Raw genomic sequence first — 27,014 nt, 5'->3', positions numbered from 1 at the left:
GCCACTAAGCACATGCAGCCCCGGCACTGATGAAGTACTCCTGGCCACCGCACACCACAACACACGGCAGTGAACGCCACACAAGGCAAACACCGCCTAGGAAACTGAGGCCAGAGAAGCGTCAATCCCGGTTGACATTAGCGAACGAACTGGAGCTTGGCAGCCGGCGCGGTAGGTCCGGGGCTCCCCCCTTCCCCTCCCGGGGCGGGGAGGGCTGCGCGGACGATCGGCGCGGCAGTAAAGTGTGATGTTTGCTTGTTTGCTAGTTTCCTTGGGATTGTAGGGAGTTTTCTACCTCTCTGTTCGGTTTTTGTTGTAGTTTCTTACCATGTGGGGTTTGTTTTGTTACGCCTACCTTTCTGGGTGCCTAACCCCGGTCGATAGCAGATAAGGAAAACCCCCAACCATATGGGGTTTTCCAGGGCCATTGCTCCCTGAAACCTCTCTGAAGGGGCCAGGTTCCGGCGCTGGTCCCTGGTAGGTCTGAACTCCTTAGCTAATGTCCCGGTCTAACATAACATACATTAGCCCGATAAGCTCCAGGGAGCCGTAGGGGCTCCCACAGAAAAGGGGCAGAACACAGCAAGGGGCAAGGGACACAAAAAATGCACCCAGACCACCCCACAAGGCAAGGAGAGGGGACCCGCCCCGAAAACCCCCCAAGGAGACGAGGAGTGGGGTCGAGGGAGTCCCTCCTACCCACTGCTGGGGCAATGGGTAGGAGGACCCACGATAAAGCCAGCATGAACCAAACCAAGTGTGACAAGACGTGTGCTTAGCGCTGACCAGATGCAACAGGCAAGGCAACCAATCTGGCTGATGGCACCAGAGTGGACTCACCTCGACAGCAGCAGGTGAGACCCCGGCTCAACTAACTGCTAAGAAGTGAGACCAACCCTCACAAACACCCAACACTTTTACCAAGAAGACTGCAACAACAGCCGTAGTAGACAAAACCCCGAGAAGTAACATGTTGGGAACAAACAACGAAAGGGAATGCGCATGGAACAAACGAAAGGGGGAAGCAGAAGGAAGAACCAGGGCTCATGTCAAGTCCAAAGTCCAGGTCAACAAGGCCTACCGACACACGAGATGGGAGGTGAACATAAACAATCCCCAACCAGGAGGAAGGAAGCATCCAACAGAGGGCAGAGCCCCTGCAAAAGAAAACAAGCTGAGCATCCCCATCCCCTCCGATAGGCCACAAACAGCAGCATAAAGAGGCACAGGAACAATTTACAGAAACAAAGGGCAAATGGGGAGAAAGACAACCACCACTAAAAGAACCAACAGGGGTAAGGAGCAGATGCTACACAAAAACCCCAAGTACAGAAGAGCTACCTGGTTGATACGTGGTTGATGGGGTTCTGGGAGTTCTTCTACTCCCCAAGCCCGGCCCGAGGCCAGGCTTGACTTGTGAGAGTTTGGTCCACCAGGCTGTTGCTTGGAGCGGCCCGCAGGCCCACATACCCACCACAGCCCGGTTAGTCTGGAACGTTTTTTTAGAAAACAGTCTAGTTTTCTCTTGAAGATGTCCACGGTTGTTCCGGCAATATTTCTGATGCTCGCTGGGAGGACGTTGAACAGCTGCGGACCTCTGATGTTTATACAGTGTTCTCTAAGAGAACAATCTAATTTAGAGAACAATCTAAATCTAGAGAGCTAGAGTGAAAACGTGCACAGGAAGGAACACCAAAACCCCATAACGTGCCACACAAGTGACACCTCCTACCAGTCAAGTGTGTGGGATGGCAAAACCATTACCAAGGCCCCCCTACAAAAAAAATTCTGCTAGCCAGGAATACACCAGAACCTTGGAACACCCCAAAAAAAGGAAGAACTTAACCCAAGAAAAAAGGATCTGGAACCGAACTGAAAACCAGGGTACAAAGGAAGTAATAAGGGCCTCTCAAGTCCCCACCATCGAAACCCAGGAGGAAAAACCTCTGAAGGACGAGTCAGAAGAACCAAAACGTCCACAGAAATGAACCCAGGAGGGAGGATGGAGCCGCACCTAACTTGAGCATACACACTGGAAAGCCCAGGTACTGGAAATGCTATGCTGATAGAATCCCAGCAGATAGCAGGCAACCAAGCCACCTGAACCCAACAGAACCCAACAGAAAAGTTACAGGGGGCAACAAAGGGGGGGGGGGGGTAGGCTTCACACACCTTAGTAGGACCTAATAAGGTTACAGGCAGAACCTCAAGCAGACAAATGGAGCAAAATGAGAACACAAAACCCCAGCCTTCGAGACCAAGCCATGGAAAACGGGCAACTAGAAACAAACATCGGCATGCCTATGTGCTAATAAAATAGCTGGTCATGCAATCCCAGGGCGCTCTACTTGCCCAAAACACTCCCAACCCCAGGGAAGACAGTTACAGATCACCGGCATATGTTAAGGGTGAGGGCCACCTCAAGTGAGAAGGCCCCACTAAAGAGAGCGTATCCCAAATGACCCAGGAAAAGTAACCCTGACCACAAAAGATGGTACTCGAAGAGCGCACAGGGAACTGTCCAAGCTACTCCAAGTACACACAACTCCTGACTCATACTACGCAACCGAGTATAAACAGCTGGGTTGCCAGAACCAATACGCTATGCCCGAAATGCCATGCATGTTCGTGACTTTGCAAGAGTAGAAGCACACCAATGTTCTGGACACCCAAAAATCCAACTTGTATTTATATTTGAAATATTTTTTGAATAGAAATGAAGAAATAAAGGAAAGAGCTGAAGCTGCAAACGGAAAGAGCTGACAATACAATTGGACTCCTAAGGAGCCCAAACCGGCTACAAAGAGCCAAAAGTAGCGAATGGAAACAGCTGCAATGCAATTAGGCTCCATAAAACCCAAGCAAACTACAGAACCCAACCCTGCCTCAAAGGCCCTAAGTACCCACTTAGCTGACGAAGGAACTAGAGCCAGAACGCCTGATGTTTACACTTGGACACACATCAGAAACAATTGAGGTTAATGTGAGGTGACTGAACCAGTATACCTTTCTCCTCCACATCCAAGTCGGGTGTGGAGGTGGGGGCAAACAACCCAGCAATAGCTTTGAGTTAATTTGGTGATGGTTTTTATTGTTGGGGGAGTTCATTTTGGCAGTTTTGAGGCTGCAGTTTCGCTTTTTAATTAAATCATGCTATGGTTTCTTTTGGTTCACCGACCTTTTTGGGTGCTTTCCTGGTGGTTGCAAGTATGATTTAAACTTTGAATGTAAAGTTTTCATAGGCCATCTCTCCCTGCACTCTGGGGCGACCAGGTTTCTGGCTCATGGTCCCCAGTAGGCCAATACATTAATATTACATCAATACCAGAATGGAAATACGAGGTGTAATTTAGAAAAGCAACTGGATTCTTTCTCATATCATTTTCTTGGAACATAACAGAAAATATTATGAGAAAGAATCCAGTTGCTTTTCTAAATTACACCTTGTATTTCTATTGTTATTAATGCAAATAAAGTCCTGTATTGATGCTAGAACTACTGATTCCATAATGTAATAGTCTATGCCTGTCAACCTTACATATCAACTTTTCTGTGGGGAGCACCATCAGCTCCCTGAAGCTATCCGAACTGATATGTGCTATATTGCCTTGCCTTGCCTTGCCTCACTATATTGCCTTGCCAGAAACGCTATGCATGCTAGTGGCTTTACAAGAATGAAAATTCAACTTAATTTCTATGTTCTCTGTTAACCCCAACGTATCTTCTTGTATATAAATGAATAAGTAAATAAATATTAGTTTGGGGTCATTAGTCACTGGAGTCCTTATGCCTACCGGGAACCACGAACTGATGAAACTTAGTCCCTTCAGAGAGAAGCAGGGAGTAATGGCCTATGAGCACTTTACATTAAAGTATGTCATAACTGTCACTGACCGGGGAGGGCACTCAGAAAAATGTCTGTTTTGTTTCGCCTATCTTTCTGGGTGCCCTCTCCCGGTCGATGGCAATTATGACTTACTTTAAATGCAAAGTACTTATAGGCCATTGCTCCCTGCGCCTTCCTCAGGGGACCAGGTTCTGGCTTGTGGTTCCCGGTAGGCATAAGGACTCCAGTGACTGATGACCTCAAACTAATATAGCATATATCAGTTCAAATAGCTTTAGGGAGCATTCCAGGCTCTCCCAGAAAATGACGTTTCATTACAATCAATGCTAGTTTTTGTATCTTTTTTGTACTTTTATGTACCTTGTGCATAAATAAATAAATACATAAATAAATTAATAAATAAATAAATAAATAAATATAATAAATAAATTTATATATATATATATATATATATATATATATATATATATATATATATATATATATATATATATATATATATATATATATATATATATATTTATTTATTGGTGTATACTGGCAGCAGGTTTTCTTTCAAACATGTTTCATTGAATATGACCGCATATTCTGTATTTATTATTTTCTGGTTTAGGGCTTCTATCCCTCTAACTATTTTCTTAGCATCAGGGCTTAATTGAAATAGGAGTTCTCCAAAACTCATTTTCGTACTTTTAAGGTGAAGAAAAGAAGTGATTTACTATAGAGTGTATTACACTTATTTGTATAATTTGCACGACGTTTCGAACCTCCATGGTTCATTCTCAAGTGAACAGATCTTACAATACTAGTTGATTTTATACCCGCATTAGGTCAGGTGATAATACAATGAAGGTGAAAACATGGGGGGATACATAAGGGATAAATGTGAGGTGAAACATAGAGGCAGCAGAAGGCTTATTGGCCCATACGAGGCATCTCCTATCTAAACACAAAGATTAATCCAGTGTAATTGGCCTGTTATGTTGGACATTGTCTTCTGTGTTGGCATCGATATGTTCTTGTCTTGTCCTTACTCTCATGGTGGGTAGAGTAAATAGTTCCGTGATTTGGGTGTTCATGGTAGGTCGCTCTATTCTAATGTGAATTGCCTCAAGAATTTGTAATCTTCTTGAATCTTGGGTTTTGTCTATTATGCAAGTATTCTTGTTCAACATTTCTCTTGTTAGAGTAATATCATGGGCTTGTCTCATGTGATTCCTAGGGGCACCAGATTGAAGATGGCATGTCAAACGACTCGTCAGCTTGGTCGACGTCATACCTATGTACTTACATTGAAGGTTACATCCTTCGTGGGGGCAAGTGTACATGTATACAACGCTTGACTGCTGTAGAGGGTTCTCCGTCGGCTTCGGGCTGTTTTTGATAAGGAGTTCGGAAGTCTTCTTGGTTTTGTAGAATATTATCAGGTTTATGTTTTGGTGAGGAGTAGTGCTTTTTACTCCTTTACGGATTAAAATATTCCTATATATATATATATATATATATATATATATATATATATATATATATATATATATATATGTCGTACCTAGTAGCCAGAACGCACTTCTCAGCCTACTATGCAAGGCCCGATTTGCCTAATAAGCCAAGTTTTCATGAATTAGTGTTTTTTCGACTACCTAACCTACCTAACCTAACCTAACCTAACTTTTTCTGCTACCTAACCTAACCTAACCTATAAAGATAGGTTAGGTTAGGTTAGGTTAGGTAGGGTTGGTTAGGTTCGGTCACAAATCTACGTTAATTTTAACTCCAATAAAAAAAAATTGATCTCATACATAATGAAATGGGTAGCTTTATCATTTCATGAGAAAAAAATTAGAGAAAATATATTAATTCATGAAAACTTGGCTTATTAGGCAAATCGGGCCTTGCATGGTAGGTTGAGAAGTGCGTTCTGGCTACTAGGTACGACATTATATATATATATATATATATATGTCGTACCTAGTAGCCAGAACTCACTTTTTGGCGTACTATTCAAGGCCCGATTTGCCTAATAAGCCAAGTTTTCCTGAATTAATATATTTTTTCTAATTTTTTTCTTATGAAATGATAAAGCTACCCATTCATTATGTATGAGGTCAATTTTTTTTTATTGGAGTTAAAATTAACGTAGATATATGACTGAACCTAACCAACCCTACCTAACCTAACCTAACCTATCTTTATAGGTTAGGTTTGGTTAGGTAGCCGAAAAAGTTAGGTTAGGTTAGGTTAGGTAGGTTAGGTAGTCGAAAAACAATTAATTCATGAAAACTTGGCTTATTAGGCAAATCGGGCCTTGAATAGTAGGCCAAAAAGTGAGTTCTGGCTACTAGGTACGACATATATATATATATATATATATATATATATATATATATATATATATATATATATATATATATATATATACATATATACATATATACATATATACATATATATACATATATCTACATTTGAGTGAGGTGGGAAGGGTGATGTGGCATTACATTTGAGTAAGGTGGGAAGGATGATGTGGCATTAGAGGATATTAATAGGGTATTAAAAGTATCAACACAAGACAGAACACGAAACAATGGATATTGAATAGAAGTGTTTGTAGAAAGCCTATTGGTCCATATTTCTTGATGCTTCTATATTGGAGCGGAGTCTTGTCACCTCAAGACTCCGCTCCAATATAGAAGCATCAAGAAATATGGACCAATAGGCTTTCTACAAACACTTCTATTCAATATCCATTGTTTCGTGTTCTGTCTTGTGTTGATACTTTTAATACCCTATTAATATCCTCTAATGCCACATCATCCTTCCCACCTTACTCAAATGTAATGCCACATCACCCTTCCCACCTCACTCAAATGTAGATATAAAACCAGGGAAACGCAAGTTCTAATCAGTTGTGTATTTGTGAAGTCTTTGAAAATGTAATATATACATATATACACATATATACATATATACATATATACATATATATATATATATATATATATATATATATATATATATATATATATATATATATATATATATATATATATATATATATATACACACACACACACACACACACACACACAAAAATTCAAAAGGTGACACCCCTAGGGTCAACACTTGCAGCAGAGGAGCTCCAGCATATTTCAACAATCCTAAGTATTGTAGTACAGGTTGATGGTAGTGAGTGGTGTCCCAGAGAACATAAAGGTATAGTGCTCTTGAAAAATAGGTGAGATAACAGGAAAGTGCTAAGGGAAGTGAAAAATCGGATGAGAAAAAGTTGCCCTAGTGTTTACAGTGCAGAGAAGAACATTCAAGATGGCCACTGGCAAGGGGAAAAACAAAACAGAGCTTGATTTTGAGGGATTCAATGAAGAAAGCATTGATATTAGTAGTCTACATAACAAGTTGGTAAATTTAGATACTATAGTGAACTCTCATGTAGAAATAATTAGTAAATTGAAAGAAAGTAATGACCATTTGAATAGCAAAGTTTTATGTCTTGAGGGTTTAGTGAAAGACTTGCGCAAGGACAAGAATCAATTGGAAACAAATTGCAAAGCCATGGAAGAAGAAAATAAACTCTTAAAAATAGCTTTGGAAGAAGTTAAAGTAAATTTAAACATAAATGACTACAATAGGTTAGGCAAGGAAATTCAACAGGAGAAACAGCTTTTGTCAGCACAGATGGAGGAAGTTACACAGGGAATAGAACAGTGCAAGAAAGATATGCAACTCACTTATGCACAAGTGGCCAAGGAGAAGGAAAAAATAGAAGAAGCAGTAAAGGAAGTCAAACACTGCAGCAACCAAGATAAAACAAACATTAGGCTAGAAGTGAGGAAAGAATTGGCATCTAACCCGAAGTTGGTGCAAAACACAGTTGATCGGAGTAAGTCCCTGATCATTTTTGGCTGCAAAGAAAAGGCGATAACATCTAGGTCAGAAAGAGCTGTAGAAGAAGCTAAAGTAGTAGATAAAATTGTTGGCCTCGTGGAAGGTCTTACAAACAGAGAGAATGTGTGCGACTACAGGAGAATAGGCAGGTACGTAAAAGGGAAAGATCGACCTTTGAGGATCACCCTAAACGGTGCCAAACAGATGGAAGAAGTACTAAGGAATGCTAGAAAATTGCAAAGGGATGAGGATGGGAAAGGGTGGTCATTAAGACGAGATCTTTCAAAAGAAGATAGAGAGAAGCTGAAACTGAACCTCGCCGAGGCAAAACATTTAAATGAGAGCAGGAATGAAGAAGAAATAAATTCTTTTTTCTACAAAGTGATAGGGGTAGGCAAACCAGTAAAGTGGTACATAAAGGCAAACCAACAAAATCAATAGAGAGAGAGGGAGTGAAGAATAAGGAGAGGGGGAACAAGTTCCTCAAGATTGCATACACCAACATAGATGGAGTGAGATCGAAGATACTGGAGTTAAGTGATGTAATACAGCTGCAGACACCAGACATTGTTGCACTCACGGAGACAAAACTTGAAGATGTAATTTTAAATGAGGTCATATTCCCAAGGGGCTACTCAATTTGGAGACGGGACAGAAAAATTAGGAAAGGCGGTGGCATTGCTGTGCTGGTAAAAGAACACCTAAAGGTGAAGGAAATAATGACTGCCAATCCACAAGAAGTTGACATAATAGCACTAGAGATCTGCTATGAGGATGATAAACTAATGATGATAAATGCATATAGTCCACCGCCAAGCAGCACATGGTCAAAGGAGGAGCTAGATAGTAAACGTGAAGGTCTTATAACAATAATGAGAGAGATTATAGCGAGAGCGGATAACGATAGATCACGACTGTTGATAGTCGGTGACTTCAACTTGAAATCCATAGACTGGGAAGCATATGAAGCTAAAACAGAAGATTTTTGGACCTGTAAATTTGTAGACCTCATCCTGGAAACATTCTTGTATCAACATGTTAAACAAGCTACGAGGATGAGGGAAGGGGACGTTCCCTCCATGCTAGATTTGATATTTACCAGGAAGGAGGAAGAGATATTTGACATTCAGTACCTTCCTCCCTTGGGTAAAAGTGACCATGTCTTTTTGGGAATAAAGTATGCAATGCGTTATAAGCTGGAAGAAAATAAGGAGGTTGAAGCAGTTGAAAAACCAGACTTCAGGAGAGGACATTATGGTGACCTTAGAAATTTTTTTAGTGAGTATAATTGGACAGACTTGATGCTAGGCAAGGAAGTGAATGAGATGTATGGCAAGTTTTGTGAAATATATGATAAAGGCACAAAAAAATTTATACCAAAACAGAGATGCAGAACTAGGAAACAGGATTGGTTCAATAGAAATTGCGAGAGGGCTAGAGACCGAAAGACACAAAAATGGAATCAATACAGGAAGAGGCCGAACCCCCAAACATACCAGCGATACAAAGATGCGAGAAACAACTACACGGCAGTGAGGAGAGTGGCAGAAAGAAATTTTGAAAAATTTTGATTGCGGACAAATGTAAAACAGAACCAGGTCTATTCTATAAATTCATAAACAACAAATTGCAGGTAAAGGATAATATTCAGAGGTTGAAAATGGGAAATAGATTCACGGAAGATGAAAAGGAAATGTGTGAAACACTAAACGAAAAGTTCCAAAGTGTGTTTGTACAAAATGAAATCTTTAGGGAACCAGATACAATAAGAATTCCAGAGAACAACATAGAACACATAGAGGTGTCTAGAGACGAAGTGGAAAAAATGCTCAAGGAGCTCGGTAAGCACAAAGCAGCTGGCCCAGATGGCGTTTCACCATGGGTTCTGAGAGAATGTGCATCTGAGCTCAGCATTCCACTTCACCTGATCTTTCAGGCATCCCTGTGTACAGGAATCGTAGCAGACGGGTGGAAACAGGCTAACATTGTTCCAATCTACAAAAGTGGCAGCAGGGAAGACCCCCTCAATTATAGACCTGTATCATTAACAAGTGTAATAGTGAAAGTATTGGAAAAACTAATCAAAACTAAATGGGTAGAACACCTAGAGAGAAATGATATAATATCAGACAGACAGTATGGTTTTCGATCTGGAAGATCCTGTGTATCGAATTTACTCAGTTTCTATGATCGAGCCACAGAGATATTACAGGAAAGAGATGGTTGGGTTGACTGCATCTATCTGGACCTAAAAAAGGCTTTCGACAGAGTTCCACATAAGAGGTTGTTCTGGAAACTGGAAAATATTGGAGGGGTGACAGGTAAGCTTCTATCATGGATGAAAAATTTTCTGACTGATAGAAAAATGAGGGCAGTAATCAGAGGCAATGTATCAGAATGGAGAAATGTCACAAGTGGAGTACCACAGGGTTCAGTTCTTGCACCAGTGATGTTTATTGTGTACATAAATGATCTACCAGTTGGTATACAGAATTATATGAACATGTTTGCTGATGATGCTAAGATAATAGGAAGGATAAGAAATTTAGATGACTGTCATGCCCTTCAAAAAGACCTGGACAAAATAAGTATATGGAGCACCACTTGGCAAATGGAATTTAATGTTAATAAATGTCATGTTATGGAATGTGGAATAGGAGAACATAGACCCCACACAACCTATATATTATGTGAGAAATCTTTAAAGAATTCTGATAAAGAAAGAGATCTAGGAGTGGTTCTAGATAGAAAACTATCACCTGAGGACCACATAAAGAATATTATGCAAGGAGCCTATGCTATGCTTTCTAACTTCAGAATTGCATTTAAATACATGGATGGCGATATACTAAAGAAATTGTTCATGACTTTTGTTAGGCCAAAGCTAGAATATGCAGCTGTTGTGTGGTGCCCATATCTTAAGAAGCACATCAACAAACTGGAAAAGGTGCAAAGACATGCTACTAAGTGGCTCCCAGAACTGAAGGGCAAGAGCTACGAGGAGAGGTTAGAAGCATTAAATATGCCAAAACTAGAAGACAGAAGAAAAAGAGGTGATATGATCACTACATACAAAATAGTAACAGGAATTGACAAAATCGACAGGGAAGACTTCCTGAGACCTGGAACTTCAAGAACAAGAGGTCATAGATTTAAACTAGCTAAACACAGATGCCGAAGAAATATAAGAAAATTCACCTTCGCAAATAGAGTGGTAGACGGTTGGAACAAGTTAAGTGAGAAGGTGGTGGAGGCCAAGACCGTCAGTAGTTTCAAAGCGTTATATGACAAAGAGTGCTGGGAAGACGGGACACCACGAGCGTAGCTCTCATCCTGTAACTACACTTAGGTAATTACACTTAGGTAATTACACAAATATACTTACACAGTCAATACAGCCCCCATATGCATGTGTCACATTTCATTGTCCATCAGCAGCTGGATTAGTCAAGGCTGTTAATCGCTGAAATCTTTTGATGATTGTGCCATTTTCCTCGAGAAGTTTCATCACTTCTTCTTGAGCCTCGCACATCTCTTGCAAACTGAGAATGATAAAAATATATATTTTTGTATCAATGAATATATAAATAAAGCAATAAATGTAATGAAATATGCCTTTCTGGATGACACCTCAGTAGCATACCTTGCTTAAGAAGTTCCAAAACAGTACTCTTACTAATGCCATATTTAGCCCAAACGACACTTCTTGGGACTCCGCTCTTCACCTTCTTAACCCTTAAACTGTGCAACATGTCATATGACGTGTTGAGTAACATACGCAAAAGTGCACATATGCACTTTTATATGACGTTTTGGAGTACTACGTAAGATTTAAACGGCCCGAGGATACACGGGGTTCACATTGGGTTGGGTTGACCATCTATCTGGACCTAAAAAAGGCTTTCGACAGAGTTCCACATAAGAGGTTGTTCTGGAAACTGGAAAATATTGGAGGGGTGACAGGTAAGCTTCTAACATGGATGAAAAATTTTCTGACTGATAGAAAAATGAGGGCAGTGATCAGAGGCAATGTATCGGACTAGAGAAATGTCACAAGTGGAGTACGACAGGGTTCAGTTCTTGCACCAGTGATGTTTATTGTCTACATAAATGATCTACCAGTTGGTATACAGAATTATATGAACATGTTTGCTGATGATGCTAAGATAATAGGAAGGATAAGAAACTTAGATGATTGTCATGCCCTTCAAGATGACCTGGACAAAATAAGTATCTGGAGCACCACTTGGCAAATGGAATTTAATGATAATAAATGCCATGTTATGGAATGTGGAATAGGAGAACATAGACCCCACACAACCTATATATTATGTGAGAAATCTTTAAAGAATTCTGATAAAGAAAGAGATCTAGGGGTGGTTCTAGATAGAAAACTATCACCTGAGGACCACATAAAGAATATTGTGCGAGGAGCCTATGCCACGCTTTCTAACTTCAGAATTGCTTTTAAATACATGGATGGCGATATACTAAAGAAATTGTTCACAACTTTTGTTAGGCCAAAGCTCGAATATGCAGCGGTTGTGTGGTGCCCATATCTTAAGAAGCACATCAACAAACTGGAAAAGGTGCAAAGAACATGCTACTAAGTGGCTCCCAGAACTGAAGGGCAAGAGCTACGAGGAGAGGTTAGAGGCATTAAATATGCCAAAACTAGAAGACAGAAGAAAAAGAGGTGATATGATACTACATACAAAATAGTAACAGGAATTGATAAAATCAATAGGGAAGATTTCCTGAGACCTGGAACTTTAAGAACAAGAGGTCATAGATATAAACTAGCTAAACACAGACGCCGAAGAAATATAAGAAAATTCACTTTCGCAAACAGAGTGGTAGACGGTTGGAACAAGTTAGGTGAGAAGGTGGTGGAGGCCAAAACCGTCAATAGTTTCAAAGCGTTATATGACAAAGAGTGCTGGGAAGACGGGACACCACGAGCGTAGCTCTCATCCTGTAACTACACTTAGGTAATTACCTTCCTCAGGGCTCTTGTAAACAGACACCATATTTTTTTTAAATCATGGGCAACATTCCCGGGTGTGAGGGCCTCACTATTGAGTGAGCCACTAACCCTTAAACTGCGCATATCATATATATATATGATATCAGTGACAAAACCGAAACCTCGCACATCATTTATATATGCTTTCGTGTCTAGCGCTATAATTTAAACGCCCCGCGTAGGATAGGGTTCATTGGTGAACCTCGACCGACCATAAACAAACCCCACCTGGGAAAAAAATCCAGCATGGGTCCCCTTTGGGTACAGGCCGCCCCTACTGTTCCTAGACCTGCTTTAGCTCCTGGTCCACGGTTTCCTCGCCGTGGTGCCGCTATTGGCTCTCGAAAGACACCCGGTGTTTTTGTGTGGAGTGATGGGACAGATTTTGTTCCACAAATTCCTGTTTTTGATAATTCGGATGTTGGAATTACAGTCATTTTCCCTGATAAAGGTGCAGATATGTGTGAAATGGACTATTTTACTGCATATTTTGATGAGCCGCTAATAGAATATATTGTTCGTGAAACGAACAAATATTCGAGTGATCTCATTGATGAGGAGGAGTTATCCGATTATTCATGTTTGCAGCGATGGAAAGATACGACTGTAGGTGAAATGTATGTGTTTTTGGCACTGTGTATGTTGATGATACATTGTGTCAAACATGTAATCGACCATTATTGGAGCAAAGACCATACTGTTCCAACACCAATGTTCAGCAAATATATGTCTCCAGACCGATTTACGATAATCCTCAGGTGTCTTCACCTTGCAAATGATGAAGACCGGAATGATGCTTTGGAAGGTAAGGCACATCCTGAATGAACTTATCAGAAAGTACAGGGATTTCTACATACCAGCTCAGAAGCTTGTGATTGACGAATCCCTTGTGCTTTTCAATTCCCTTCAAGCAGTATATTCCCTCTAAATGCCACCGATTTGGATTGAAATTCTTTGTACTCTGTGACTGTGAAATGGTGTTACACATGATAATGTATACGGGTACAAATGTAGACATTCCTGCTAATGACCAGCATGGTTTCTCGGGTAGTGTGGTGAAGGCACTGCTTGCACCATATCTTAACAAGGGCCACATATTATACACAGATAATTATTATACCAGTCCCTTGCTAACTAGGTTCTTGCTTGATAATAGAACTGGAGTGTGTGGCACAGTGATGGCAAAACGAAGGGAAATGCCAGTGTTTCCAGGTGCTATGCAGGTTGGTGATTGCGAGCTCAGAAAAACAGGTGAAATACTTTCAGTGCAGTGGAAAGACAGGCGTGAAGTGAACATGTTGACCACCATTCACGCTGGAACAGTGCTGGACAGTGGCAAGGTGAACAGAACCACCAGAGAACTAATCTATAAGCCAGATTGTGTCTTGGACTATAACATCAACATGCGTTTGATGGATAAATGTGATATGATGGTGGGGGCAGTAGAGTGTGTATGGAAAACAGTGAAGTGGACCAAGAAAATGTTTTTCCACCTTGTTGATGTAACAATGCTGAACAGTTACAATATGGATCTTGTCAAACCAGACAGTAAGCGTAATATCCGTGCATTCAATTTTACTGTAGTAACACAATTACTGTCTCCACTCGATCATCCGGACTATATGGGAAGGACCCCCAGCCGGATTATCACATTTTTCGGATAATGGTACTTTTTCACCTACGAGTCCAAAAGTGACCATTTCCAACTATTTTTATACTACAAACAACATAATTTGAATTGCCTTGTGTTGGGGTTTCACCTCTCTTACCCTTACTCTCTAGTCTGGGGTGAGCAATAGTTATGCTCACGGTCACTCACCGTAGCCCTGCGGGTCTTCCCTCGATCCTCACGGCGCCACTGCACGCCAGGAGAGTCTCCCAGTCAATCTTAACGGCCTCTTATTAAGAAAGAGTGAGAACACGACTCGTTCACATCGACTGTCGTGTGCCCTCCCCAACAATAGGGCTCTACGGTTATCCACAAGATCGCCAACTGGTGTTTTCGGTGGCCAGTAACACCATCAGTGGACTGGTGTATTCAGTGGTAGCCTTGGCAAGGTCACACTCAAAAGATCAGGAATCAGGCAGGTACTTATTGTTATCACTCTATGTTTACCAGTATAATATAGCCACAAGATCAATGGAGGGGATGATAAAAACACAAAGAAAGTTTTGTATTTTACTTAAAATGTATGAAAGATGTCACAAGGCCAAACAATAACAAATAAATCAACTGATCCTGACGCGGCTGGTAATTCCCACGGATATTATGCGATCATCAGGGGGCAACATCTCCCCCCCCCCCCCTCATCAAGTGTCAAAAACCAGCTGATCGCGTGGCCTTTCCGCGCGGAAGCTCTTTGCTTGTTTTCTAGAGTCACGCGCGCTGTTTCATTAAATTCTCCAATATTACTATGAACTCGCACACACGATATTGGCTACTACAACACGTATCACTTGGTTACACTATACTCAGGCTCAAACAGTCTTTTCTACAATCAATGCTGTAATGATTCACTGTAATGGCTTTACATTGTTCTTCACTCAGCAATACATTAAGAACTATTAACACTGGAGTTTTCAGTACTTTCTCTCGTGGGCGATAACGCAATAATTCACTGTACTCACAAATGATTATTCACTGAATGAACATAGACATATATATGGTATATAAATCAATCATCAATACATGGAAAATAAATAGTTTCTGGGCACATAGCCTAACCTCCAAATACTGGCATAATCTTATATATATTTTACCACTATATGTTCATATCAAAATCTATAGAAAGATATACACAACACAGTAAATTTATCACTGGTTCCTGGTGTCTGTACACCCCAATAATCAACATGAATATTACAAGTACTCTTGATAGTACTGTCTAGCACACTGGTGCTTTACCGTGACATAGGCGAGACTTGCTCACGACATATAAAATCTTCAGGCTAGATAATATAGCCAAATAACATAGCTAACTAAAGGGGAATGGGGAGGGAACTAGAACCACCTACTTCACCCTATCCTCCGATGAGAGTCGAGATGTAGCTCCTGGTCCTCGTGTCGGGAACGCCCCCACACTACACGTCGTCGTGTCCTACCAGAGCCTCTCGTCGTCCCACCGTTTAGCGCGTCGTCTCCGTGCCTCCTCACTGCAGGTTCATCCTCCTCCTTGACTTCTTGAAGGTTGGAGTCGGTCTCCTGGCCGTCGTCTTCTCCCAGCAACGGCTGTCGCCTACGTCTCAGCTACAGTCGTTCGGTTTCCCCAACTAGTCCTCTCTTCCTCAGCTACCCAGTGGCTCTGTCAGCCACTACGCTGTCACGAACTGGTGAATTGCCACAGACGTCAACATACGTCACTGCACGGCTTCACTGCTACTGGCACAGTACCTGACTGGAGCACTTGTTGCTCAAATAACCGTCAATTCCCTCTTCTGGTTCAACACATGAACTAGGGAAGACTTCTCAGAGTACTGGCGGACTTCCGGTGACGCGTAAATCCACGGGAGCTGGAATAACTGTCCGACTGACAGGACCACTCGTCGCACGTCCGACCTCTATGACGTGTCGTGTCTGACTGATGGAGCCAGCTCGGCGCGCGGCCTGGCCCCCTTCCTTCGTGACGTCACTTTCGCTATGGGAAGTTTTCATTGGCTCCCGGTGCCACACTGCTGTCGGTGACCAATCCGGTGCATCTGACGTCACACGGTTTTGGCGGGAGATCAGGGAGGTAAGCGCCATCTTGGCTCCCTAAAGGGCCTAAACCACAGGCCAAAATATTACTATTTCACAAATTTCTCGGCTCTCCGAGAACACTTCACTCTCCCATATATCAAATTGTAGCCTGCAACGTAGAGAACGCTTGGGAAAAGTAGACATGACTCTTACTGCAGGTGTGGGAGAATTATAAAGGGGGGGAACTCCGTCACACTTGCCACATACAATTATTAAATATTCAACTAGAAACCTCAACTTACCTTGTTGGTGTTCGTCTTCTTGATTGATGCCACACACCTTGAAGTTAAAAATTCTTAACAATTTACGTAACCTATACTAACACAACACTAAAATTAACACTTAAAATTACTGTACAGTTCATTAAGCTAAGTTAGTTTTGACTGCCAGCTGCTGAAGCCTCACTGGTTGAGGGCATTTGGGTTGCCTGTGAGGCCTCACTTGTTGAAGGCGCTTGCTTGCACCTCACTTGTTGAAGCGCTTGCATGCCCTCACTTGTTGAAGGCGCTTGGCTTGCCTGTGACGCCTCACTTGTTAAAGGCGCTTGCTTGCGCCTCACTTGTTGAAAGCGCTTGGCTTGCCTGTGGCACGTCACTTGTTGAAAGCGCTTGGCTTGCCTGTAATGCCTCACTTGTTGAAGGAGCTTGGCTTGCCTGTGGCGCCTCACTTGTTGAAGGCGCTTGACTGCCTGTGACGCCTCACTGGTTGAACAACACGTAACTTGTCTTTAATTGCTAGGACAATCTTCTTCCTCTTAACACTTCCAGAACGATTGATGCTGCTACCAGACACAGTCTTGGCCAAAAATGTTCAAAATTACTATGAAAATTAAAGTTATTTAAAAAAATATTTCACTAATGGCGCAACACTGTGAGGCCGCACTGGTTGAGGTGTATAACAGTGACTTGTCTTTAATTGTTAGGACAACTTTCTTCCTCTTAACACCTCCAGAACGATTGATGCTGCTACCAGACATAGTCTTGGCCAAAAATGTTCAAAGTTACTATGAAAATAAAAAAGTTATTTAAACAAATATTTCACTAATGGCGCAGCACTGTGTATAACACGAGGGACGGACGCACATGGGTTGACCAGTGTTGGACGGGTCCACTTGGGGTGGGGCAGCTATAGTGCGTTACGTAGGCCGCCAGGAGGAAAAAAATTCACAATATTTTTGAAGGAAACTTCAGCCTGTGCACAATTCTTTTAGGAAACTTATTTATTTGTTATTACATAATTACTAGTACTTATTTCATTTGTTTTTGGCTATGATTAATTGTTCTAAAATTAATGGTAATTCCTATACCCAGGTGGTCCCTCCTGACGCACCCCTCCCACCCTCCCAACACCACCCACCCACCCCACCCCCCTCCTCCACCATGCGTCTAGAGCCACAGACGGGATTAATACGGTATGGCCGTATTTTCATCCGGCCAAACCAGCTTTTATCCGGTTCCTGTGGCCATTTTGGCCGGATATTGCGATAACTTTATCCGATCACGATTTTGGCCGTATAAGGGCGTTTTCCGGATGTTTGAATCCCGGATAATCGCGGGGTTACAGTACTACAGAAGTTTGGCAATATAATTCCTAGTGTATAGAGGCCCAATCTGAACCCGGTATTGCACCATGCTCCAATACCAAGGCTCGCTTACAGAGATGTCTTTTTGACACACAATCTAAGGATTTTACCACCAACTGGAAAGCGTGCAGTAGGCCAGCGTGTGTGTGTAGTATGCTGGTCAACAACCAAGAGGGAACAGGCAAGAAAAATGGTGATGACTTGGTGCACAGCGTGCCAGGTCCCTCTGTGCCATGTCCGATGTTTCAACGAGTATCACAGTCTTGATGACTTCTAAAAGTCCAAGACTGGTGCCAAAACATGTAAATACAGAATAAGTGAGTGTATATAGTGGAAATAAATCATAAGAAATTATATATTTCATTGAGAAATAAGACATTTTTGTGCAAATACTTGTGACACTAATATGTGGATACAATATACATTGACAACAATTTTATTTTTATAAATCTTTTTGTGAAAACATATTGAACCACACCAGTGAAAAAAATGGGTGTAAAATACGCCATAGACACTGTAAATAATAACGCGAAAATAAATTCGCGGCAACTCGGGCTCCTTCTCCGTTGCACCTGATTCACCCCGGGCGCACAGCGGTCCAGCGAAAACGAGGCGTGACGTCATCGCCGATCTTCTCGGCTCATTTACGTCAACGATAAGTGCAATTAAATTTTTTTATTATTTTTCCAGTGCTCAGGGAACACAAATAAAAAGATTAACCCCTTAACTGCGTTGCCTCCAAATGTGACACCCCCGCAGTGCGCAGGAAAAAAATTCTCTGGAAAAAATTCTTTTTTCTTTTTAAAGTGTCAAAAACCCTTCCCTCAGTATGGGTATGTAAAAAAAAAGTCGAAATTGTACTTACTTTGGCTGCTATGGGGTCCGGAAGTTGGGGCGTGACGTCATCATTCCCCGTGCGCCCGTGCCGTAAGCTCTGGGGGGCGGTGGGGCGCTCGGGGCGGGGCGCGCAAGTTGCCGCGAATATATTTTCGTTAATTTTTTGCGCACCTTTCCAAATACATTTTCATTGTTTTTACGTGCCAATCCAATGTATAATGAACACGTACACTATAATATCGCAGTACAACATCCGTACTGTCCGTAGACACTGTGTTACGTGCATGAAACTTGTGTACACATATGCAGCACATATTTACTATGTACCATGCTAATTTGTGTATATATACAATCTATTTACACACTATACACTGTCACACACTATATACATTACCCATCAACACATTCAGAACACCGCGTAGCAGCTGCTTTGTATGGGGCAATAGCAGCTGCCCCGTATGGGCCAATAGCAGCTGCCCCGTATGGGCCAATAGCAGCTGCCCCGTATGGGCCAATAACAGCTGCCTCGCATGGGCCAATAGCAGCTGCCTCGTATGTACCAATATCAGCTGCCTCGTATTGGCCAATATCAGCTGCCTCGTATTGGCCAATATCAGCTGCCCCGTATGGGCCAATAGAAGCTGCCCCGTATGGGCCAACAGCAGCTGCGCCGTATGGGCCAATAGCAGCTGCCCCGTATGGGCCAATAGCAGCTGCCCCGTATGGGCCAATAGCAGCTGCCCCGTATGGGCCAATATCAGTTGCCTCGTATGGGCCAATAGGAGCTGCCTCGTATGGGCCAATAGGAGCTGCCTCGTATGGGCCAATAGGAGCTGCCTCGTATGGGCCAATATCAGCTGCCTCGTATGGGCCAATATCAGCTGCCTCGTATGGACCAATATCAGCTGCCTCGTATGGGCCAATATCAGCTGCCTCGTATGGGCCAATATCAGCTGTCTCGTATGGGCCAATAGCAGGTGCCTCATATGGGCCAATAGCAGCTGCCCCGTATGGGCCAATAGCAGCTGCCCCGTATGGGCCAATAGCAGCTGCCCCGTATGGGCCAATAGCAGCTGCCCCGTATGGGCCAATAGCAGCTGCCCCGTATGGGCCAATAGCAGCTGCCCCGTATGGGCAATAGCAGCTGCCTCGTATGGGCCAATAGCAGCTTTCCCGTATGGGCCAATAGCAGCTGCCTCGTATGGGCCAATAGGAGCATTTGGCCATGAACACATTCAGAACACCTCGAGTGAGAGCAGCCAGTCTCCCTCACTCCAACATCTTACTCGCCAACATTGCTCATCCCACCATATTGTTATAGTTCTTATTACACATGTTCTATATACCTATCTACATGTTTTATTTACCAGAACTATGCAAGTAAGCCGGTATTGTGTCCAAACAGTACAGTGGCCACAATACACTGCATGAAAAATCACTCAGCAGACGACGCTACGATTACGTCACCTCCCTCACCAAAATAGCTCCTCTCAACATTCTCCTGTTGCTGTTCTTACACTATATACACACACTATATATACCCATGTACATATGTGTTGCCCATAGCGAACCACTAAGCTAGTATAGTGAGCAAAACAAGAGTGGCAGCCACACACACGATGAGGTTACCTCAATTCTCGCCCTCCCTCCCTCATCAAAATTCCTCCTTCCACAATACTACGCACAACGCTAATTATAACCACAATCCTGCTATTATCACAATCCTGGTCACTAATTCCTGTAAATGAATAATTGACCACACATATATTTTGAAAAGGAACCTAAGAAATCATTTGAAGATTCCTAGATGAACGAAATAATGCTGTGGTGCTGTGGCTAGCGCTGTGAACATAGTGAACAGCATTGAATCACTGATATTTGAACATTGTACCCAGTCATTATCACACTCAGGCTCTAATATAACACTATCATAGCTAAATAATACAAGTTATATATATATTTTGACATTATTAGGCGATGCTGTGGTCACATGCTGAACAGCAGTGCTGTGCGCTCATGCTGCGAGCGCCAGCCTTGGTTGCTCACACACTACTGAGGCTCCCACACCCGGGAATGTGGACCACGATTTTTTTTTAAGATGGCGTCTGTTTACAAGAGCCCTGAGGAAGCTGATGTGAACCCCATGTAGCCGCGGGAGTTTTGAATGGAACGTGAAAAATACAAATACCCGGAGGCGCGTTGCGCAAACCAGACGTGAGCCTGCAGGCGCGTTGCGCAGTTTAAGGGTTAAAAAGAAAAAAACCAGCGTTGAATGTAATGAAACGCCATTTTCTGGGTGAGCCCCGGAGGCTCCCTGGAGCTTATCGGGCTAATGTATGTTATGTTAGACCGGGACATTAGCTAAGGAGTTCAGACCTACCAGGGACCAGCGCCAGAACCTGGCCCCTTCAGAGAGGTTTCAGGGAGCAATGGCCCTGGAAAACCCCATATGGTTGGGGGTTTTCCTTATCTGCCATCGACCGGGGTTAGGCACCCAGAAAGGTAGGCGTAACAAAACAAACCCCACATGGTAAGAAACTACAACAAAAACCGAACAGAGAGGTAGAAAACTCCCTACAATCCCAAGGAAACTAGCAAACAAGCAAACATCACACTTTACTGCCGCGCCGATCGTCCGAGCAGCCCTCCCCACCCCGGGAGGGGGAGTGAGGAGCCCCGGACCTACCGCGCCGGCTGCCAAGCTCCAGTTCGGAAGCTAAGCTTCAACCAATGCGAAAAAACCGCCGACCGGTGGGAGGGAGGGTTTCCAGGGAGCCTCCGGGGCTCACCCAGAAAATGGCGTTTCATTACATTCAACGCTGGTTTTCTGTGGGGAGCCCCTACGGCTCCCAGGAGCTTCATACCCAAAGAGAAGGAAAAGAAAGGGCTAACCCGGGAGGCGGCCGCCACAAACTCTGCAACGCAAAGCCAAGACAACCGGTCGCAAACCTGCGACCCAAGGCAACAAGAACGCCCAAGAACAGACGCACATATGGATGGGCGGCCAAAAACCTGTGCGACCCACAAATCCCTGCGCCCGAAATGAGCCCGAGACGTCACCAACACAGCAGCAAAAGCTGCAAACGTCTGAACAGCACGGGCGCAAAGACAGACCGCAGGCTGGAAGAAGGAAAACACTGCGGACGACCTGGGAGACCCGAGCCCTGAAAACAGGGAACGAAGGAACCGGATCAACCACAGCGCATCCCCAAACACGGTACGCCGGCATCAGCAAAAAGCACCACCAGGACAACACAGGACGCACCCCCCGGCCAAACCAATCAAGCACCAATACCCCAAGAACCCCTCCGGAAAGCCGCCGTCACGACCGGCGCCAGGACAGAGAAAGGCTGCACACCTATAAAGCTACCACCAGTACCAAAGAGCAGGAAACTGAACCGAAGGGGCTACCACAAACTGAGGGGAAGATAAGAAGGCACCCTGAACAAGGACCAGGATGGCTCAGGCGACGCATGAGCAGGCCGGAGGGGAAACAAAACACGAGAAAACGTAAGAAACGTCATACTGTCTCCAAGACGAAGCTCGCAGGTGGGACACTGTCAACAAAGCCACCTGAACACCATAGAGATGGTGATACCCGCGTCAAAATACCGGAAGCGAAGAGCCAAGAAGAAGGCCGAACCAGTCACGGACAGGACCGATTCGGCCTGCTGAAAGAGGCGAAGCCTCAGGAAAAACGCCCCGGGTACGGACACCTATCAAGCAGCGTCTGAAAAGAAGGCCGGGCTGGCCACCAAGGAACCATAAGGAGTGTTCTCGTGGGAATGGGCTGCAACCGAGCCAGAACCCGAAGCAACAGCTGGACCGGGAGAAGAGGAACAGGTACCCCCCACCTCGACCAGTCCTGCCGAAAGCCTCCACTGTGAAGTCCTCGCAGGTGGGAAGGGCGCCACAAAATGGGCGACGCCTAGACCACGCCGACCCGAAGACGTCCATGGCCAGGAGTCCATATGCCCGACAGAGCCAACAAAACGAATCGGCAACGACTGGCCAACCCACGAAGAGGAATGAACCGAGACAGCTGTCCGCCAGGACGCAGGACACACCCCGGACACGAACCACACGGTTAGCCAAATCCCTGTGGTTCCGGCAAGAACCACCAGAGAACAGTCCAAACAGAGCTGAATGGTAGAGTACCTAGTGACCCAAACCCTCCGAAGCGCAAACCAGACAGCCATGAACACTCGAACCGTGCTGTGAGCCCGACGGACAGAGACTCCATCAACCTCGGCCGACCTGGTGAGCACTGGTCACAAAGCCCCAGCCGAGAGACGACCCATCCGTGAACACATCGAGCGAAGGCTCGGGGAGGTGCCAAGGCACGGAACCCCGAAAACCCCAAAGAGGAAGCTGGTGATGCAGCACCAACACAAGATCCCCGGAGGAACCCAAGGAATGCAAGAGGCGGAAGGGGAGTCTCCGCAGGAACCAACCGACGCCGAAGCCAAACCCGACTCCGTGGGCAGACAAGCACGCCGAAGTGCAGACTCCCACACAACCGCCCAAGCAACCGCTGAGCAACCCGGGACCCCATCCTGAACAGCCAAAGGCGGGACCACAGCCGCAGTAACACTTCTGGAGGGAAGACAATGAGGGGCCCAAGAGCCTTAAACAAGGCCCAGGTCCGAACCCGGGACGGAAACAGATGGAAAAACCTCCAGATCACCAGGAAACCAAACCCGTTGATCTGGAAAGAACCATCCCCTAGCGAGCAGACAAGCGGACTGACTGGGAGCCCACACCAGCCAGTCGTCGAGGTAGGCCAGACACCGAATCTCAGACTCAGACTGGGCACTAAGATCCGGTAAAGATGCAAAGAGTATACGAAGTGCCCATTACAAAATAGGGAAGGCAATAAAAACAGCAAACCTGAAGCCCCACCACCAACCGTGCTAGCCCCAGAAAAACTGGAGAGGAACGTGCCAAGAAGTGACCTGGAGGTCCAGGGCCACCATCCATGCACCCGGCCCCAACAGAATCCGAACAGGAGACAACAGTCCTCCGAGGAGGGCAGAGGATCCAGGGCGCAGACTGAAGAAGTCCAGAAGAACTGCAGACGGGAAAAGCTCATGACTGCAAAGAGCAGACGGGAAGCCCAGAAGGATGGAGCGGATCGACCACGCCCCACGCACCCACGAAGAGGAAATGACGAAGCGCAGGGAAAGAAGCCCACCCCGCCAGCTCTGAACCCCCCCCCCCCCCCAAGGGGGAGAAGCCATCCTCTGATGCCAGCAGAGGCCGGAAGACAACCCAAAGCGCCCACCAACAGCGGGACCAAGCGAGAGGCAACAGAGCAAGCTGCTCCCCCAGCGCCCAGTCAACAGAGAAGGGAATAGAACCCCTTCCGAAAGAAAAAGTACACTACCTAAGTCATGAGGAGAGACTACGGGAATGAAACCACACTTTGCTGGAAGATGAAGTGAGGGGAGACCTGATCACCACATTCAAGATACCCAAGGGAATCGACAGGGTTGATAAGGACAGGCTATGTAACACAAGGGGGCACACGCACTAGGGGACACAGGTGGAAACTGAGTACCCAAAAGAGCCACAGATAGATTTTTTTTTTTCATTTTTTTTTTTCATTTTTTTTTTTTTTAGTGTCAGAATGGTAACGGGAAAGCACTAGGAAGTAATGTGGTGACTCCACACACAAGTAACGAGGCTGACCCCCATACAATGTCACATGTAGACATAAAAGAGCCCAAGAGACACAGGAACCTATACACCTGTTGATAGACGGTTGAGAGGCAGGACCAAGGAGCCAGAGCTCAACCCCCACAAGCACAACTAGGTGAGGACATATATTGTAAAAGTACAAGTCGCTGACTAGTGGGCAAAGAGCACTACGCCGGCCAGGCAAAGAAGGCACAAAACTGCATCAAAAGGCCCACCTCGACAGCAAAACCGCAAAGTCCCAGCACAACCACAATATGTGCCAAGACCCAAAAAGATCAGTCTGCAAGCCAGGAAGACCCCGGAACCCCAAAAGGCAGAACCGGGTCACACGAGGAAACAAAGTCCCCTGAACCCACAAAAGGGGACCCAAGAGGAAGAAACCTCCAGAACGAAACCAAGGAACCCAAAGGAACCCAGAATCGAACCAGGGGGAGCCCAAACCACCACATTTGCCGGCGGAGAACACCACTGAAAGGCAAAGCACAGACCCCAGCAGAACGCCCTGGGAAAACGGTCCCAACAGACCGAAAACCGAGGGGCAAGGTGTGGGAGTAAGCATACCAGCCAGGGGCACTGAGCCTAAACCCATAGGCTCAGACCCAAAACAACACCCAAACGTTCCCAAAGGAACAGGCAACGGTAAGAAAACACCAGAAAAACAAAGAAACGACAACAGGAGAACAAAAACCCTGAAAAAAAATTGAAAACTCACCAGAGACGCTCGCTCGCACACCCAGACGCATGTAAACAAACCGCAACGCCGCCCTGGTGGTCACGCCGTGAAACCGGCAGACGAAAATGGCCGCCAGCAGGGGCTGTGACTGACGCTAAATACACAAAAACACGCCAGCAAATGTGGGAAGCTAGCAGACCGGATGGGCGAAAAACGTCGCCCAACAGCAGAAAAACCCCGGAAGGGGCAAAACCGCCCCAGAACTGCTAGCAGGCAACCCCCACAGCCCCGGGAACCAACAACAGACGCCCCAGGGCAGAGCCGTCCTCCAAGTCCTCCGCCCTTAAAGAAAAGCAAGAGTCCATGGGAAAGGCAACAAGAAAGGGCCGCTGGTAAGACCCAGAAGCCTTGGCAGGAGGCACAGGCTCAAACCTCCGTCCCCAACCCGAACGGGGCAGCCCCCGAAAACCGCCCGAGTCTCTGCCGCAACTAAACCCCGCCCCGACCCGAAAACCCGCAGACGGTCCGGAGCCGGGAACATGGAGGGAAAAGGGGCGAGCAGCACCTAACCAAACGGGGCGGCCACGGGGCATTCGAGTGGGAAACCAACCTAGCATGTTGCAGCAACCTAACCTAGCTTGCAACACGGATGCCGCCTGTACTCTGAACAGTAATAACATCAGGAGAGTACTGGAGAACAAGCAGAGAATCACTCGCAAGACTCCGGGTCAAGGTGTCAGTGACCCAACAGGCAGCATGACGGAGGTAAAAATGGCGACTGTCACCCGGAGACAAGGGAACAGCAACCATCGATCCCGTACAAGACGGGTTGGAACCCGGAGGACACATTCAATGGTCCCCCGAGCCCAGACAGGGGTTTCCAGGGCCCGTAGGGTAACAACTATGGGAAGCCCGGGCAAGGTGTTGCTAACCGGTTAAGAAACCCAGACATAACAAGAGGATAGATTATAGCACTGAAAACCCCTGAGACGTGTACAATCACGGGGTCCTAGCAGAGGGCCGCCAAACACTACCAGTGGAACTATAACCACCTTAGGCAGACCCCCCACCAGGCATGAAAAATTAAAAACAAAAGAAAAACCCCGCAAAAGTACACCGTCTCCAGAGGCAACAGAAACCGGCCGCCGCTTAGGTGGCAGGCTGCGCAACACCTCGACGCCCAAACCAGCACAATACCAATCCCTACCCAGGGCCAAACAAGGGCCCCAAGCCCCAGCTGGCCCCAAGGGCGAGGCAAATGCCGAGCAGCAAGAACCTCTACGTAAATGGTTCCCGAACGCCCCAGGGAAGATAACCCTGTTACGCAAGGGCAGTACTCACAGGGCGCTTTGGGAAGTCAGCCACTAAGCACATGCAGCCCCGGCACTGATGAAGTACTCCTGGCCACCGCACAACACAACACACGGCAGTGAACGCCACACAAGGCAAACGCCGCCTAGGAAACTGAGGCCAGAGAAGCGTCAATCCCGGTTGACATTAGCGAACGAACTGAAGCTTGGCAGCCGGCGCGGTAGGTCCGGGGCTCCCCCCTCCCCCTCCCGGGGTGGGGAGGGCTGCGCGGACGATCGGCGCGGCAGTAAAGTGTGATGTTTTCTACCTCTCTGTTCGGTTTTTGTTGTAGTTTCTTACCATGTGGGGTTTGTTTTGTTACGCCTACCTTTTTGGGTGCCTAACCCCGGTCGATGGCAG

General features: G+C 45.3%; 1 protein-coding gene across 6 annotated transcripts in view; it reads right to left on the bottom strand.

The window, feature by feature from the left end:
• IKKepsilon (I-kappaB kinase epsilon) overlaps nt 1-27,014 on the bottom strand; it is a 395,291-nt gene that overhangs the window by 20,263 nt on the left and 348,014 nt on the right. For all 6 annotated transcript variants that reach the window (XM_069315600.1, XM_045766596.2, XM_069315599.1 and 3 more), the window contains one exon: nt 11,136-11,292. In XM_069315600.1, the coding sequence (XP_069171701.1) occupies nt 11,172-11,292 (121 nt within the window). In that variant the 3' untranslated portion in view covers nt 11,136-11,171. The remainder of the gene's footprint in view (nt 1-11,135; nt 11,293-27,014) is intronic.

This window comes from Procambarus clarkii, chromosome 81 (assembly GCF_040958095.1).
Source record: "Procambarus clarkii isolate CNS0578487 chromosome 81, FALCON_Pclarkii_2.0, whole genome shotgun sequence".
In the NCBI taxonomy this organism is placed as follows: Eukaryota; Metazoa; Arthropoda; class Malacostraca; order Decapoda; family Cambaridae; genus Procambarus; species Procambarus clarkii.
This window is presented reverse-complemented; position numbering and strand designations above follow the sequence as displayed.